At 35.4% G+C, this 19,866-nt stretch overlaps 2 protein-coding genes across 4 annotated transcripts in view; one reads left to right on the plus strand and one right to left on the minus strand.

The window, feature by feature from the left end:
- The window catches only part of LOC146737183 (zinc finger-containing ubiquitin peptidase 1-like), a 73,777-nt gene extending 65,579 nt beyond the window's left edge, over positions 1–8,198 (minus strand). Inside the window, exons 1-2 of one of the 3 annotated variants that reach the window (XM_085505166.1) lie at positions 8,122–8,198; positions 99–273 (exon numbers count right to left, since the gene is read on the minus strand). In XM_085505166.1, coding sequence (XP_085361292.1) covers positions 99–270 — 172 coding nt within the window. In that variant the 5' untranslated portion in view covers positions 271–273; positions 8,122–8,198. Of the gene's footprint in view, positions 1–98; positions 274–1,590; positions 1,687–2,827; positions 2,909–8,121 lie in introns of those variants that run through there. The other 2 variants (XM_085505165.1, XM_085505167.1) reach the window with 2 other exon arrangements.
- A 34-nt stretch (positions 8,199–8,232) lies between these two features.
- On the plus strand, positions 8,233–18,987 carry LOC144362831 (UPF0389 protein CG9231-like). Its single transcript, XM_085505168.1, has 3 exons — positions 8,233–8,477; positions 13,665–13,767; positions 18,117–18,987. The coding sequence occupies exons 1-3, from the start codon at positions 8,345–8,347 to the stop codon at positions 18,334–18,336; spliced, it is 456 nt and encodes a 151-aa protein (XP_085361294.1). The 5' UTR covers positions 8,233–8,344; the 3' UTR covers positions 18,337–18,987.
- Positions 18,988–19,866: the final 879 nt, after the last annotated feature.

Consider the following 19,866-nt stretch of genomic DNA (forward strand, 5'->3'; position numbering starts at 1 on the left):
ACACGAGTCATACTTGAGTTTACATGGGTCATCGTTAAGTTCATACTTGAGTCAATTTGAGTTAACAGTAGACATGGATAATAGTTACGATGACTAACCTGTATTTATATGTAATGTCATTTCCTGCTCATTAACACCACTTAAATCACACATAGGACAAGATATAGTACTCTCACAATGACCAATTAGCATATGTGTCTTCATATCTGCATCATACATTGGACCTTCACCACACAATGGACAAGTATAAGTAGCAATATATTCAGCCATTATCTAGAAATAACAATGATATGAAATCATTAAATTGTGCTTTGAAAGTCAGTTTACAAGGTGAATGCCAACTGCTATGAACTTGAAGGCAACAAAGCAGCAAATATCACACAGAATAAGAAACTTCTTTTTTACAGTTATGGAATACAACTGTGATATATATTATAATATTTCAGCAAAAATATCTGCAGATGATACAAGGCTATTTTAGCTTTTGTATATTTTGGTTTTGGATTACAACTAGTTTCTGGTTACATCCTCCTAGATAGTAGCTTTGGAACAAACTGGGCATATTCTGAGATTGATGTCAAAATAACAGCCACCAATCACATAGATGCCAATGTACGGATTAGCATTACCTAGCCGAGGGAGTGTTGTGGAAACCGACATAGTAATACACATGTAGTAATATATAGTAATAGTAATATTTTATTGCATCTTTAGCAGTTGTTAGCATAAAATATATATGCACCGGTAACAAATACTAAAAAGTATTAGTTAAAAGTAGTATTAGCATTAAAAGAAAATTATGTAATTTCATTTTGTGTTTTGAAACTTTCAATGCTTTTGATCATTTCCTCATCTCTATTCTTAAGTATATATACAAGTTTCTGGAATGAATTGATCATTTTATCTTGGAATTCAATATCTGTCAGGATTGTTTGTTGTTGGTCTAAATGATATTTAGGGCAAAGTAGTAAAAAGTGTAATTCATCTACAATCTCATTTAGCAAGCAGTTGTTGCAAATTCTATTTTCTAAGGGCATCTTTGGCTGGGTATGCCTTCCTTTCTCAATTGCTAAATTGTGGTTACTTGTTCTAAATTTAGGCATAATAATTCTTTCTTTGGTATTTAATGTAGCAACGCAAGGTTCAAAACTAAATTTGTATACGTTCTCAACTTTCTATTTTCTTTCTTTATATTTTGTCTCCAGAAATTTATATAGTTTTCTGTTAATGTTTTATAAATAACTTCAGTATTTTTCTTGTAGATTCTCTTCTTTCAATATATTTTTCACAAATAGAATCCATGATAAATTTGAGTGTTTTTGTTTGTCACAGTGTAAGGCCTGCTTATTGCAATTGAGAGGGCCACCCACAGAACTCACAGTGGACAGGGGGTTCTCTCACTGCTAGTATGGGGTAGACAAGACATTAGTACTGGAAATGAAATACACATACACCAAAATATCGAGTTAAAGCTCCTGGCTTTAATACCTCTCAAAATAATTACAAGAAAAAAAAGCACAGAAAAATACAATGAATAAATTCACTAAAATAGGGGATTGCTTAGGGAAGTATGTATTGGTGATAACTCACGGTTCCAGGATGTATTAATGGGTGACATTCAATGGCTTCTGCAACACAACAACGAAGAAATACAGGAGTCTTGCTTGCAGAGGAACGCTGGTATTCTGGAAGCACCGCTGAAAGCAGGAGATCGCAGAGCAGTTCATACAAGTCTCACAGAATGATGGTTGTAACCTGTATCACTTGTCAAAAATATCGTAGCAGAACACACAGGAAAGCAAGTTGAAATGAAAGACACCAAGTGATCGACCCAAACTGTCCTGAGTTTGTCCAATTTATAGGCATGATTCAGTGTCACCACCTGGGTTTCCACATAAGCCAATCAGAATGTGATCTTGCTAGCAGCTGTGTCACTTAGGCAACTCAGTAGATCATAAACATCCTTTATTATGTAAATTACAAGTCATTGAAAATGATACAGTCCCCGTTAAATTTTTGAAAGTTCTCTTTGTGCTCGTCATATTAAAGCAGAGGGGTTGTCGCGAGCGTGTCCTTGAAACTTGAGTTCCAAGTAGCGTATACAACAGATTGTTTATTTACATCGAAACACGTGTTCCATGTAGTAGTAATATGGCCAAAAATAAAAAAAAGCCGTTATTCGACCATCTTTGATCTGATTATGAAACACACTGATATGTATGATGTATGTGCCAAATACGAATGAAAATGGTACATAAATTGTGGAAATATAGTAGTAAGGCCAAAAAGTCAGATGGCTGTCAATCGGCCATCCTTGACCAGATTTTGAAACAAATTGTCATGGACATGCATCCTAACATGTATAAAGTACATGTATGTGCCAAATTTGAATGAAAACTGACAGAGCACGTCCAAGATACCGCATAAAAAAACAAAAACAAGATCCCTGCCAGTCGACCATCCTTGATCCAATTGCGAAATAAATCATCATGGACATGTATCCTAACATGTATAATCTATGTACCAAGTTTGAATGACAACTGACAAAGCATGTCCAAAATACAACATTTTCAAAAAACAAGATGGCTGCCATCTTTCCCATGATTCCATAGACCTCACCAACATAGAAAGGTGTATCTATATATAGTCTAGCTACTGGGGCTTTCTGACATGTACCATCCATCATCACACAGGTACGACTCTCCCCAGTCAATTGACTATCCTCTACCAACTCTCTACCTACTACAACCAAACTACACCCACTATCACGCAGGACCTCTACCTCAGTACTGCCAATAAAGCCTCGAACAACAAGCATACCACTCACCATCCTATTAACTGGTGCAACACTGGCAACACTAAAAATTGGCAGCTCATGGCCACATTTCAACTCAACTCTATCTCGTCTCTGTAAACATGGATGCCTACTTGCATCTGTGACTTCATGAACTACAAATGTAGCACTGACTTCCTGTGAATCATTACTATTCTGATCACATGTCAACATCGCAGCTGACTTAACCTGAGGCTTAAAACTTCTATAACGCTTAGGACAACTGACAGCAGAGTGATTTGGATCACCACAAACATAACAGCCTGACTTTGGCTTAGACTGACCAAATCGACCTTGTCCTTTACCTTTCTGACTTGTGTTCCAGGACTGTCTTTTCTGATTCTGACTACCACCTTGAAACTGGCTTGATTTCTGATTTTTACCACCTGTCTGTCTACGTGCATCTCTAAATCTATCAGCTAATTCAACCATTTCCTTAACTGACTTGGGTGACCTTTCACCTATGAAAATAGACAACTCATTACCAAAAGTTCTCATCAGTCGATCTCTCATCACTAAGTCCTTAGCTCCATCAAAGCTCCTACCAACTTCAAACAACTCAACTCACCAGTCAAAATAACTACTTAATCTAGCTGCAAATTGCGAAAAGCTCTCTCCACCTTCTGCCCTATTGGTTCGAAATTTCTTTCTATAACATTCTTCATTCATATCATAACGCTTCAACAAAGCTGCCTTTACAACATTGCAATCAATGGACTCTGCTGCAGACAATGCAGAAAACACATACAATGCTTTGTCTGTCAATAATGCACTAAGATTCATAACCCAACTATCACACGACCATTTCTGAGTTTCAGCAAATCACTCGAACCTTAAAATAAATGCATCCATCTCGTCCCTAGTCTCATCAAACAAAGGTAGCTTTGGACCCTCAGAACTAACAATGGACTGTGCCAACTGTTCTAAGCCTCCATTTTGACCATTAGCTTCCGCACGCAATCTCAACACTTCAAGTTCATGCTGTCTTATTTTCTCTTTCTCTTCACGGTCTCATTCTCTCTCTCTTTCTATTGCCTCACGTTCTGTCTTTTTCCTCACGTTCAATTTTCAACTTTTCAGCCTCACGTTTGGCTGCTCTCTCATCCCTCTCCTCACGCTCTGTCCTCACAAATTGAGTAAGCTCTTCTCCTTTATACCTTAATCTACTACCTAACTCTTCAAGTTCAATAACAATATCCATGCTTGAAAAAGTGTAAATCAAGTTCCAGTATTATTAAATAAAGCAATATAATGTCTACCTAGCAGTACAAGCTGGTCTGACAACATCGTGTTCTCTAGACCAGCGCAGTTATGAATCAGTCAATTTAGTCAGGGGATTACTGACAATAAAATCCAAATCAGAATTTCAATCCGAAACAGAATTCCAATCCCACTTCTGACACTAAAATGTCACAGTGTAAGGCCTGCTTATCGCAACTGAGAGGGGCACCCACAGAACTCACAGTGGACAGGGGGTTCTTTCACTGCTAGTATGGGGTAGACAAGACATTAGTACTGGAAATGAAATACAAATACACCAAAATATCGAGTTAGAGCTCCTGGCTTTAATACCTCTCAAAATAATTACAAGAAATAAAGCACAGAAAAATACAATGAACAAACTATGCATGGCACAGTCCCCGTTATAGTTATCGAATTTAAAATATATAGTTTTGTTTATAGTAATATAGCTGGAATATAAACATGTCAGGAATATGATTATGATGATTGTTTAACATTTAAATTATTGACATTTGCATCTGACCATCAAACGAGTATTGAGAGATATTGCTCTGGAACAGCATTAATTAAAACAAAATCAGCCATTTTGAATCAATGTATAATAAATATATAAAATTTGAACATAGTCAGTCAAAGCATGTCAGAGATATGGCTGTAGAAGTCCGTTCATTAAAACAAAATGGCCATATGTCAACCATTCTGAATCTGATCTAAAAAATAAAATAATGTGCATCAAGAACCCATAATGTCTAATGTATGTACCAAGTTTGAACAAAATCCATCTATAAATGCCAGAAATGCTTGATATTTGATGATTTTTTAGCACAAAAATGGCCACCATTCGGCCATTTTTTATAGGATCGTCAAACCAATATATTTGTATATCTATGACATGATGTATAATGAATATTTAAAATTTGAACATAATCAGTCACAGCAAGTCAGAGATATGGCACTAGAACCACATTTATTAAAACAAAATGGCCGCCAGTTGGCCATTTTGAATCTTATCTGAAAACAAAACGATGTGCATCAAGGTCCTATAATGTCCAATGTATATACCAAGTTTGAACAAAATCCATTTGTAAACATCCGAGAAATTCTTGATTTTGATGATTTTTAGAACAAAAATGGCCGCCATTTGGCCATCTTGAAACAGATCGTGAAACAAATTGATGTGCATATGTATAATATTATGTATGATGTATGTGTGAAGTTTGATTGTGATTGGTCCAGGCATTTCTAAGATACTGGTCCGGACGCATGAACGCACGAACAGACGGAGATCAAAACATATGTCCCCGTTTTCTAACTGCATCCAAACAGGGACTAATAAAGTCACTAAAATAGGGGATTGCTTAGGGAAGTGTGCATTGGTGATAACTCACAGTTCCAGGATGTATTAATGGACAACAGTCAATGGCTTTTGCAACACAACAACAAAGAAATACAGGAGTCAGGCTTGCAGAGGAACGCTGGTATTATCACAATGCACACCGTTTCTTCCCATGATTCCATGCACACTTCCATTTGCAGGGCTTGAGGTAATATGACAAAAACATGAAATAAAGGATGCTGACATTGTTCATGAAATGCTTGTTTCACCAGGCTGTATTCGGGAAGGTTTTTAATTCGTGAATAGTATTTCAACAGATTAGTTTTGATGTCAATTAATAATGGTACATGTAGTTCTCCTACCTCAGCTCTACATGCTAAGATTGCAGTGAATTTGTTCACAATTTGTGTAATATATTATACATGTACTTAATAATTCTATATATTTTCTCATTGATGCCACTATTTAGTAATTTGTAGAAGCGGCCATTTCTCCAAACTGTATCAAATGCTTTTTTTATAGTCAATAAAGCAGGTATACAGTTTATCATTCAACTTCATGTATTTGCTGATACCGTAATAGTTTTTAAAATAAAAAATTGGTCTATATTACAATGAACTTTACAAAAACCTGCCTGGCTATTATGTAAAACATTAATGGTCTCAATAAAGTGACTAAGTCTATTCTTAATTACATTACAAAAAGTTTTTCCAACACAACTAGAAACTGCAATTTTTAAAAAATGTGAGAAATAATACTGATATTCCACGTGTCTTGGTAGATTCCTGAGTTCAGAATTAGATTGAATAGTGTTTTTAGTGGGTTTACAAGAAATTCAGAACTATACTTAATCATTTCTGACCAAAAGCCATTTTTAGTCTTAATTTGTTTAATTGCAATTTTGATCTCTTTCTCGTTTATTGGATTATTTAATTCACTCTGAACCATTTGTTTGTTTTCTAGTTCATTGATTTTTTAAAGTAAACTACTGTGGAAATTGTTATTTTCATCTCTATTAATTCTATTCAATTTTTCATAGTCGTTTATTCCTCAGCTCCTGAGAGTGAGGTTATTTGTAGATATGTTGGCGATCGCCACTGTGTCTGCGGAAGTACTATGGGAGATTGCATGATGGGAGTGAAAAGTCTTTTGATCAGTAAAATAATTTTAAAAAAGTGAAAACTAAAGTGACTGTGAAATAAAGGTTTAGCCAGAATGCAAGGTCAGAATCCGGCGTCAAAATACGTCACAATACATGCATCAAGGCGGTTGCAAAGTGTCAACAACTTGGATACGGAAAAAGACTTCGTTTGCAGTTTGGTGAATGGCCGGGGAGGAAAAATCATGCAAATTCTGTGCTTCAGTAACAGTATTTGCTACTTTTTTTGTGCAATGGAAATTAATACAAAAATGCTGCCAAAAGACATGTCCTTCTATTAAAAAAAACATCCTTGGGATGTTTATCATGAGAAATTTAGAAGACGAAAATCCCTTGGGACAGTCATTGTGAAACAATAGACCAGGGTATCAAGGTTATTTTGATTATTTGAAGATGGGAACTGCTGCTTTATGGAAGAGCAAAGTTCAATGTCATTGGCACAGTAATGACGTTTTTAGAGGGGTGACTCGCTAGAAGTATTCGCCGTGACTCCGGAATTTTCATTCGGGTTTATACAACACTTACTTGTTACTATCAAGAAGGTTTAATGTCTTGTTTGTGTTTGCACAATGTGAATGAGGGGTTTATTGTAAAAAAAAAAATACAGGTGCTTGTATGCCTATTGAAATTATACAAAATTCGACCAATGCACATCTGTTTCATGTGTTAAAAGAACATTGCGATGTTCTCATGGAATTGTTAAATCTTGGTATCATTCCCAACTGTCACCAAACTGTACGTTTTGACGACTGTATGCACTTCTGGGACTTGTAATAATTTTCTGGAAACTGTACAGCAAATCACATATTTCCTTATTAATTGTTCATAGTTTTTCTAAACTTCAGTGTTTATTGTTCATAATTATTTACAGTAATAACATATTTTTCCGATTGTGTGCATGACAGCTTTGCCCACACACAATAAGACAGGATGATATGTACGGATATGTGTGAGTATGTTTCATGGATTAATAGGTCACTCCTTTGCTTCAATTCCAACTACATCTATGGGAATATCACTTGCTGTTTATCATCCATATTTTGATATCCCACAATGTGTCGATTGCGTATCTGGAAATTCTAACTACTATTTTGCAAAATTTGACCAGCCTTGTTTCTACCAGTCATTTAAGTCAACTCCCATATTGTTCTTCACAGTGAAGGTTAATTGTAAATTACACAGAGGTAACATTACAATACATTTCGCTTCACACTCCCCTGTATTACATAACAATCTTTGAGCTGAGGCAGTTATGGTTCTACAACCATCACCAGTTCTCTTGTTGTATATGTATATGTAGCCAAAAACATATGTCTTGATGACTAGCCATACTTCCGGGTATGACTATTGAATTACAGCAGTACGAGGACCCGAATGTTATAGAGGATTCATTACCCTAAGCCGGTATATATACACATCTGTAAGTCAAGTAAGTTACTTATATTATTTACTCAACTTGTAGGCACAAATGCAAATGAAACTAATTTTGTCACTGATCTTACCCTATACGTTACACTGCATAAATCGGTAAAAAATAATACACCAACCTACATGATGTTGTCACAAGTATTTGCCTTTGGACAAGATACACAAAAGTACTTCCGGGTTGATCTCCCCACGAGCTGATTGGGTATGCTTTGTCCAATGAAATGGTTCTAAAACAGTGACGTCATAGCATTTTTGCATGTTTTTTTCTTCAGTTCAGCTGTGCCTGTGTAATACTTGTACGTGACGTGTTAGTTTGAACTGCTCAGTTAACAAACTACTGCGCATCATGGCAAGCTTATTGAAAAAATCGTTCAAGTTAGCAGCAATTAATTCAAGGGTATTACAGCCAGTGAGATGTAGTTGGCTTGGAAGTACTGGTAGATTGTTTTATTCGACAGACACTGCGTCTAAGGATACTGGTAAAGCAATTATATTTTTTGTAAACAACTTTTGTGTTTTACCAGGGTCGCGTCCCTCGCACGATGCACGCTGTATATCAGTTGCATTGTAGTCACAATGAGTATGAATAGCGATTCTATAGTCTGGAATGAATGTGATAATGTGTACTATAATGAATGCTGTTAAATTGGGTTTGTTTGCTGCTTCGTGGTACCACATGCCACCTCCCATTTAGCTCACTATTCTTCCCAAGTCTAGGTCCTTATTTCAACTTATTGAATGTTCCCTATGGTTAAAGCCGTGTTTGTACATGGTTGTCGTATTCCAATGAAATTGCTATCCATATGCAACTCTCCGCCAATGTAAATTAGCAAGGTCATTTCAAAGTCATCGTTCAGTTGAACGAACTGTCATTTAAAGGTTAAATCCAGCATGATATTATATTGTTGAAACACGTCAAAATAATGTGGAGGAAAAAAGTAAACATTTCGGTTTAAAAATGAACTGCTTTTTGCAAAAAAAAACAAACAAAAAAACTGGGGATAGGGAAACAATTGATCACAAATGAGCATGTGTGACTGACCTTGCGATAATGAATGCTTGCATAACAATACACTGCTGTGAGCAACATAACTATGAATTATAAACAGCATGCATAGTTGAGATAGTTCATACATGTATGCATATACAACATGTTCGAATACTTAATCAAAATAAACACATCAACATCACTATAATAAATGGTCAGTACACGAAACTGCTGTTCTGGATGTAGAAAGTAAATATGCCGACTAGATTTCAGTATGCAAATCACTCTCCATGGCGATGTGTTTTAAATAACTCTCTTTGATCATCAGATTGCATAGAATATTTTATTTTTGTTGTAACAATCTTGAATATTTATGTTAGTTTACTAGTTGGGTAAGATGTAAATTCTTGCCTAAAATTTGACAAAGCATGTTTTAAACTAACATGCAAGTCTTCAAAATAGCTTTCAATCATACTCCTAGGTTGTTCTCAGAAATGTAAACCACAGAGATGGTAATAATGTATATACTAATTTGTATATTGTTTGGGTAATTAATCCAAACACAAATTATGATAATTCATTTATATCAATTTTTATCAAGTCTGCAATTAACCACTGTGGCTGTGAGGATAATGAATGGCAATGTCAGAAAAGTGTGACCATAAAATAAAATGCTGGCGGGACTGCCATGCTTAAAGATGTTTGTGATAATGCTTCCATTCAAGGCAGACAATGGTGTATGTAGAGCACATTGATCAACTCTTAATATACGATTAGTACTCATTGTATTCATAGTAAATGATGGGCGAGCCATTCATCAGTCCATGATGTAATATGAAATTATGTAGGGCTGCAAAGCCACGCTTTTAGACAACTCCTAATGAGCCTAAATAAATCGTGCAGCAAATTCACTCATTTAAAATAATACAATGAAAAACATTTAGTTGCATTTAGTAATATATATAGTACATTGGTAGTTTCCCAGACCTGATTACATTTACCGATATATTTTGAATATTTGCATAAAATTTAACGAGTTTCATCAGGGAGCTGTTACAGCTCCCTGGTTTCATTTAGCCTAAATTTCTTTGCCCAAATGTATAGAAACTTCCACATGCTTGCTTTTTAACTCCACTGTCGACTTTGTCGAACGGAGCTTATCATGTGAGTGATTGTTCGTCGTCGTCCATGTCAATGTTTTACTTTTTAGCTCCGCTGTCGACTTTGTCGAGCGGAGCTTATCATATGAGTGATTGTCCGTCGTCGTCGTCCGTGTCAATGTTTTACTTTTTCGACTTCTTCTTGAAAACTACAAGCCTGAATGCTTTGATACTTGGTGTATATGTACATTTTTTGTACCTTGGGTAGACCTCTCTCAGATTTGTTCATTTCATGATGATATCTTCATTCTCTAATTTTGGTGAATATTTTTGTCATTTTTGGTAAAAAGTGATATTTTCGACTTCTTGTTAAAAACCGCAAGTGCAATTGCTTTGATATTACATATATAGGTACTACATGTGGATCTCTCTCAGATTTGTTCATTTTGAAATGATATCTTCATTCTCTAATTTTGGTGAATATTTTTGTCATTTTTGGTAAAAAGTGATATTGTCCACAGCTTGTTTAAAACCGCAAGTCTGATTGTTTTGATACTATACATATTGTTTATTTTTTAATGATATCTTCAGTTCTTTAATTGAAATGTGCATTACTAACAGCGGAGCTATCTCAGCCAAGAGGCTGCTTGTTATTGAAATTTTTATAGAAGTATCTGATTATTCTATGAATATTAAAAAGCTAATTTACATACTAATAAATTATTTATCATCTTTCATTTCAATGAGATCAGATAGACCTAGATGTTTGTTTTACATGTATAATATTATTACCCCTAAAAGCGACTCATTTCAAAACAATGGAGCATTTACAGTGTTAGCAAAGTCATTTCCAACTAGAACATTTAAGTGGGGAACAGAAATGATCACCAACATTCAAATTCACTGAAAATCATTTTCAAGTATTTCATGCAATAGCCCTGAACTGCTATAGTTAGTCGTAGTATCTCTGTTCAACTTTGAGGACAGGACAGCTTTGGTTGCAGCATAGAAAGTGTGTACGTGATTCAGGTGTATTGCTGCTGACACTGTATATATGCCATTCAATATATAGGACATTTTATTACCCATGCATTAAATTTAAAGTGGATGTCACTAAATATAGGCCAACTACATAAATTAACCTTATGGATAAGTTTTTGTTTTTCATTGAAATTTAAATCTCAATTTAGTCAACAGTAACTAAATACCACAGGAGTTTTTTTATTGTTATTTGAACTGAAAAGAAAGGTATACGAGGGGGAAAATGTCTGCTCACTTTTGCCCTCATTGTTGTACCTGATATAAACTTTAATATTGTAGTAAGTTTTTATCTGATCTTTTTCAAACTTGGATACTGTAAAATACTTTATTTTCACTGGAATTAATTTTTGCTGAAAAGACTTTTCAGATGCTTTGTAAGGAATTTATTTTCACTGATTTTTGGGGAGTTAAATGTAAAAGATAGGAAAAAAGTTATAGTCGCTGGATTTTATTTTCACTGAATCATTCCTTTAGCGAAAATTAATTCCAAGCGAAAATAAAGTATTTCGCAGTATTTCATTAACTTGTTTGTGCCCTTAGTCAAGTTAGATTTGTTATAGATAGATAGTGCAGTATACATGTACATTATTTTCATTATGGTAGTATAGTTAGGGGCCCAAGCCTGTAGGGCAGGCCCCTATTGTTATTGTCTGTTTTTTTCTTCCATAATTTTTTTCGTCAAGTTGTTTGAGAAAACCGATGAAAGGAATAGTCTGAAATTGTGCATACTTTGTAGTCTCTATTGTGAACTTGTGCATAAGACTTTTAGAATTATGATTGGTCAATTAGTTCGGCAGCCATATTGGATTGAAGTTGAACAGGAAGTGGCTATTTGACCACTTTCTAAAGCTCTAGGCGATCAGTACAACTCATGTGTAATAAATATCAGAAAAAAAATTCTAAACGTAAACCTCAACTTTTCCAGCCATGTGTTTTCTCCCAAAAACAGGAATAAATGCCTGAAAATCTTCTTCTTCAGAACCACCAAGCAAAATGCTCCCATATATAGTATTTAGCTTCAATATACGAAGCACATTTAAGTTTTAAAAAAAATGGTGTGATTGGTCACATGGTTTGGCCGTCATTTCGAATTTCTTCTAGACAGGAAGTAGTTTTTTTAATCAAGCCACAATTATGTGATCATCTTCTAATCAGCTAAATTGCAGCTTTATAGTGAACTCTTTCAGATATCAGAGAAAAAAAAAAGATTAGTCACATGGTTTAGCTGCCATCTTTGATTTTAGGTAAAACTGACCTAAAGTTTGGCCATTTGTTTCTCAAAGGTGCTTCAACTTATCAACTAGATATGTTGTATATATCATACTTGGCCATTGCTCCATTTGAAACAAATAATATATAGTTTTGATCAGTCACATGGTTTGGCCGCCATCTTGGATTTAAGTGAAAATGACCAAATGTTTGGGCATTTGTTTCTTAAAGCTGCTTCAACCGATATACTATATGTTTTCATAAATAATGTCTGGCCATAGCTCCATATGAGAAAAATAATATAATTTTGATCAGTCATGATTTGGTCGCCATCTTGGATATTGTGCAACCAGAAATTAAATTTGATTAAAATAATAAATGACCATATATGGTCATATGAGCTCATCAATATGCATAACTGTCAAACTCAAACACTGTTGACCATATATGTTCATGCATGGTCATTAATATGCATAAGCACATGGCTCATTATATTTTCGAAAAAAAAAAATCTCGTTAACCGAACCAGGTAAATACATGGAACCACCTGCATTTCAATCTCATAGTACAGACCATTGAAACTACCTTGATGGCAATCCAGTGACGTCATTATTTATGGATATACATGTATATTTGAAACCTTGGGCCCCGGTGATGCCGCTTGCGGCTTCAATATTTTTATTCTCAACGTCCGTTTTTTCTTCTTTCTTCTTCTTCCAAAAATATTTTTCGTCAAGCTGTTTGAGAAAACCGCTGAACAGAATGGTCTGAAAGTCCCTAATGTGAACTGGTGCACATGACTTTGAGAATTCTGATCGGTGAATTGGTTCGGCAGCCATATTGGATTGAAATTAAACTGGAAATGGCTATTTGACCATCTTCTGAGGGTCTAGGCATTCAGATTTTTTATGGCATATAATACGACTGATATGTAACGGATATCAGCAATAAAAACTTTAGCGCGGTCACACGATTTTTCTCCCTATCTTTTTTCTCCTAAAAACAGCAAAAAACACTTGAAAATCTTCTTCTTCAGAATCAGCAAGTAATCATATCTAATATTTAGCTTCTACATGTATATATGAAGCACATTAAGTTTCCTACATGTTTTGTAAATTTATTATCATTGGTCACATGGTTTGGGCACCATTTTTGTATTTCTTCTAAACAGGAAGTAGTTTTTTACTCATGCCACACTTATGTGATTATCTTCTATATTGCAGCATGGCATCTCTATATTGAAGTCTTTCAGAAACCTAAAAAAAAATTCAGATCAGTCATGTGGTTTGGTAGACTAAACTTAAATTTAAGTTCTTTGAATGTTGCAGGTACGTCTCATAAAGCGCAGTTTAGAGCTACTGGGTTTAACAGGAAACTACTAGTATGGTTTGGAAAATACAAATCAGATGCAGATATTCCAGAATTTGTATCGTAAGTACTAATATCACTTATGTATTATTTTAACATTTTCTTTAAATTGTTGGACTATATTGTTTGAAATGTCAAGGATGTTTACTCACAATAGCCTTTGGATGAGGTACGCCAAGAGGTCATCAGTCGACTAATTACTACGTTCACACGCGCATTTTATCTGAGCCAAGTTTGGTTTCAATAAACCCTCTGGGTTAACCTCCGATAGGGTTGTGCCCAGTCATGGCCCGACCGTGTACACATCAGGGCCCAACTATCAGAGCCCAAATCACGCCTTCAAGAGTCTTCAAGTAACCTCTCATTTCAATTATGACAGAGACAACATCGTAATTTCATGCAATTTCTGGCTTCACGATGGGGTACGCGCTCTAATATCTATTTGGCAGAGTAAAGAAATACTGCGATAGATTGACAGCTCAATGGGGAACAGAAAAATGGCGTACAAAATTATGCGACAAAATCTTGAAAGAACAACTCGTGACTGTTTCTTTGTTTCTCCTAGCTCAACAGCATCGTGCCATGTAAAGAAACAACACCAGCATCGTTTCCAGCCATTTATTTTTTATACTAATTATATATAAACAAAATCAAACTCTAGCAGATCTTGGCTCTCGTTAGGCTCGACCGTATGAATGTATTGGGGATAATCTTCTGTTAATCGATGGGAGGAGCAGTAGTTCGGCTCCGATAGAAAGCTGCCATGTGAACGTAGCAATAATTTTCATTTTTGTTTGAGTTTACATGCAGTCTACTAATTAATATTTATTTTCTGTGTACATATAATTAATATTTATTTTCTGTGTACATATAATTAATATTTATTTTCTGTGTACATATAATTAATATTTATTTTCTGTGTACATATAATTAATATTTATTTTCTGTGTACATATAATTAATATTTATTTTCTGTGTACATATAATTAATATTTATTTTCTGTGTACATATAATTAATATTTATTTTCTGTGTACATATATTTTGTTCATATTTACTTCCTATTTTCATGATTGGAACACAATTATTAAAAAGACAGTTGTGATTGAAACTACTGAAGTTGTGTATACATGATGACCAGGTATTCAGACAATTAGATAACTGTCTTGGTGTTTATCGGTATTCTTTCACTATTACCATTTGATATGGCCTGGGAAGAACACTGCAATCATTTAAGCCACATGTACATATATTTTGGTGGGCAGTAACAAGGCAGCCGTAATACTTGACAAGCAGTTAGTGGGCAGTAACAAGGCAGCTGTAATACTTGACAAGCAGTTAGTGGGCAGTAACAAGGCAGCCGTAATACTTGACAAGCAGTTAGTGGGCAGTAACAAGGCAGCCGTAATACTTGACAAGCAGTTAGTGGGCAGTAACAAGGCAGCCGTAATACTTGACAAGCAGTTAGTGGGCAGTAACAAGGCAGCCGTAATACTTGACAAGCAGTTAGTGGGCAGTAACAAGGCAGCCGTAATACTTCAGGGTTCTCCCCAGAAAAAATGCATAGCGCTGAGGCTAATTTGCATAATAATTTGCATATCATTTACATATCTTTCCTTCATTGATTAACAGAACTTATTTACAATTCTGAATATTAGTGAGCTCAGTCACAGGGCAAATATTGTTTTTAATGGAATCAACACATTATGTTTCACAATTTAGAAGAGTTTGAAACATTCTCGAAATACAAATGCTGCAGACTAAAAACAAACACATTATTGTTGCAATTTAATTGTTTTGTAAAACGTTGAAGGAAACGCATTCAAAACGTTAAGCCAGATTTATGTTCACGAATCTCATAATTTTATTCACTCCAAAAACATTCTCCTTCAAAAAATCGATCACGTAAATAATTGACGTATTGTTGTAATTTATTATTCGTACCATCAACTTCTAAAACGTTTACAATTACAGTAATGAGCGAACAAATAAAGCTTCAAAACGATCATCAAAGTTACGACGTGACATAACTTACTTGGCCATGTTATACACCAGTTATAGCAATAATTCCTCAACAAATTTTACTTCTTTTTTTTTATATGAAATGTAAGTAAAATCAGACTTATTTTTATCGGGAGCGATTATTTTTGATCACTTGATCGCTTCGGTAAAAAAAAACAGACCCGCCATGATGTTTGTGAAACATTAGCATGTGTCCTTTGACCCGATGGGTCAAGAATTCCATTAACCAATCAAAATGCCGCATGGTAATGCCGGTAGAACCCGAAGTTTTCCGAATGGTAGTGATCATAAAAATTACATTGCGGAAGTAAAGCAAGATGTGTTGGCATCGATTTCAATTGAAAACTGCATGACAGCTTTCGAAAGAGGTGATTTGCAATTTTTAAAAGGTAAATTAGGTCTTGAAAGAATAGTTTTTACATGATTCGCAATGATAACAGCAGTGTTCTCCCCAGGCCTTTCAAGCACTGCGGGCCCGCGTCGCTTAGACAAACAGCTGCGTCGCTTTTGTTTCACCCGCGATCCATGGAATCCTGCCCGCGATGCTTATTCACGTTGTATTGTTTACAAGTGTCAGCCTCGTCTAGCACATCTTTAAAACAATAACATGTATTGATCGAAAGGTAATCCCGCCTTTGTACATAGTTAGCCTTACAAAAACAGTGATAAAAACGGAAGTCTACAAGAAGTTACCAAGTCTATCAAGGGTGCGGAGCTGGCAAACCCCAAAATACTAGGGTAGTAATAATTTGCCCATTGCGTTGGGATGGTCTATCCCGAGTTGCTGCACTGCGATTAATTGCGTTTTTACTACTTCATCGCCAGTGACACTAATTAGAATTAAAGAAGAATTAAAAAAAAGAATTAAAGAAGAATTAAAAAAAACAAGTGAAATTAAGTCGCATCGGAAAAAAAAAAATGGTAAATAAATCGAAGTAAAAATTATTCAACTGCAGACGAGACGGACGAGGAAAAAACGAACCCTGACCTCTAGAAATACCTCAATCATAGTGCGTCATTACCGAGGAACGCCACCCTAAGGCGACGTAACGCATGTAGTGACATCGCAACCGATGCATGCTGGGTTACAACGGAGATTTTAATTGAGGTAACAAAGATGGCGGCGCAGAGTGCATGTTTTTCCGCGATGTTTAAAAACAACATTTCGTTGGCGATTTTGATGTAATTTCTAAGTTAATCATCAATGAATCGTTTTAATTAAGCAAACATTCTAAGTTTGTGTATTTTTAAACAAAAAAGTCAGGGACCGATGATCGCAACAGCAGCGGTGAATACCCGTTCAACGCAATGCCGTCAGCTGACAATGTTACGGTGATCGTAGCGTTACACAAATAATAGATAGATCAATGAAAAATCGCTGACTTTAGTTTTGAAATGCCGTTGTAGAAAAAAAATGTCATTATTGATTTATTAATTTCTTCATACAGATTTTACAAATTTAACAAACAGGATGCGTGTCGGTCGGTACGTAATTATACCAACAATCAGACAATAGTCCTCGTCGGAAGCATTTCCGTGGTGGTCACTAATTTTGAGTGACGGTCGGGGCCGACCGGCGTGGCGAACAAAGCTTTTTCACATCTGATATTGGCATGTCAAATATGAAATCAAGCGCCGAGGTGGGAACACATAGCGCCGAGGTCCCAAGTGAAGCGCCGAGATTCACAGGTATAGCGCCGCGGACCTCGGCGCTAAAAAGCCCTGGGGAGAACCCTGTACTTGACAAGCAGCTACCTACCTATTCATTGCACAATGAGCATTTTTGTGAGACTGATTTTGAATTATGGCCATGAGACATGTCCATAGAATTGAGTCAGAAAAAGTCTGACTGACTACATTTCCTGAACTAAGAGATGCTTACAAATTTCCAGACTTGATTGTTGTACTGGTATTGTTTGGGGATGGTCATTGTTCTCCCTATGAAAATATTAATGGTTATTTTGCATAACAATTCGTTAATCTCTTATTCATTGTTTTGATAATTAGGCTATATTGTATAATCTCTGACCATTCTGTCTGTTTACAGCGAAAACACTAAATATTTGAACTTGAGTTACTATTATGAATATGAGAAGGTGAAGGCAGAAAAACTTCAATCTTCAAGATGATGTACTCACTGACACACAACTTGTTTCTATAGATTGGATGTGGTGTTTTAGTACACTGGTTACTCACTGGGATGCTAGTGTATTTTGTAAGCAAAATTCAAAATAATAGAATGTTGGCCATTTTGTTGATTCATTCTACATTGATCACTTTTAGTTACAGCTTCAGTTTTAAGATAGTTTTCATTCACTTTCAGTTTGCTTTATGGAACACTTGCAGTCACAGGCAAGGTGTTAAATACTTTATCTATGTTTTATTTTTCAGAGAAGAAGCTATTAACAAAGCCCAGTCGAAGGCTCGTATTTATGGCAACATTTCGATGTGTTTGTTATTATTCATTGGAATTATCTTCATGATCCAGAAAGGCAGACGTGATCAAGAAGCTGGTAAAAACCTGTCTGTTCAAAATATGCAAAGGCACCCCGATGTGTACAAGGAAGCTATTGAAGAAGGAATCATGTCAAAGAAAAAGGAATTCAAATAAGATGTAATAAGCATACGACAGTGGTCTTTTTATAGCTATGAACATTGTCTGAATCTATGGTTGTCATAATTTTCAGCAATGAACGATCTCTGGACCAGTGGTTGACTTGGTGCTCAGCAAAAGAAGTTCTCTGGACCAGTGGTTGCCATGATACTTTTAACATTGACCATTATCTGGATTTATGGTTGCCATTGTGTTCTTAGCATTCTTTACTGTGAATATATTTAGTACCCCTAGGCAGCAATACAACTGTATGGCAAGTAATGTTGCTTTCAGGAAGCCAGTAGATTGTTGTCACATATGTGGCTGACATTGCTTGCAACATAATCAGCCAAAGATATTGCTGACTTGGTGTTACATTGGCAGCTACAGTAAATTCTTTTACATGTATTTCATTATCTATTGTCTTGCAAGGTTTACTCAATGCCACTATTTGCCATAACAATGCTTTAAATGATTTACTGTCAAATTGAAAAACTTGATTTGTAGTCGGCATATTACGGATTTGAAATTTCTTTCTCGTGATTGTACTAATGAAGTGTTCATTAGTGTCTTTGTTTTGCTCACAGTAAATTTGCATCATGTAATCAATTCTACCCAATCTAATAATGTAGCCATCCATTGTCATAATAAATTTGTGAGCATTTGAAATATGTATAGTGTTACTTATAATTTATCTTGGCAAGTTGGATTTTGGTCCAGCATATGTACATGTTAGACAAGTTCTCACCAGAATATTTGCCAATAACCTGTGCATCACTACAAGACTGCACTGATTTATTGTTTGCCCAACACAACTATGACACTATGACAATATGCACAATGTAAATGACATTGAGCATTCATGATGAGCATTTAACAATGCAGCTGCATAATAGAATTTCAATAAAATGTGTTTCAACTTGATGTCTACTACTATGCATATCAAGACAGTATGTATGACATCTCCTAGCCTTCATAAAATTTCAGCGAGGTGATTTTAAAACAAGAAACTTCAGGAGTGTGAGTTTTCTAACTAAAACTATCATGTGTGTACAAACAAATGGGCTCGTAACATTTGATGTTCCAAACCCTTAGAATTAAGTTTATATTGCATGTACCTGGTAGGTTCCATCAGAACCCTGCTCATTGTTTCAATGTGTGCAAAGTATAAATGGTAAGTAATATTGCACCAAGGTCTGTCCGTGTCAAATCTTGTTCCACTGGATTGAAATTAAACTTGGCACACAGCTACTATATACGAGGACCTAATTAGCTTTTGGTACAAATCTGCATGCTAATTAGATGATTTGCATAATAAGCTTCATCAAGTTTACTGTGTCTTTGCACAAATGCATTAAATAATTGCTGTTCATGTAGATCAATAACACCTTATTAATTTTTTTCCCGCTTCTTTATATCGTGCCAATAATAGTTTCCTTTAATGAGTACATGAATAACGCTTGTAAAGTTGACCGTTAGATAATTTCTAAGTTATCTGTTCAGTTTAATTACTAGGTAATTTGCATACGAGTTATCAGCATGCTTTGT

The sequence above is a fragment of the Saccoglossus kowalevskii genome, chromosome 11, assembly GCF_978046115.1.
Source record: "Saccoglossus kowalevskii chromosome 11, keSacKowa6.1, whole genome shotgun sequence".
Lineage (NCBI taxonomy): Eukaryota > Metazoa > Hemichordata > Enteropneusta > Harrimaniidae > Saccoglossus > Saccoglossus kowalevskii.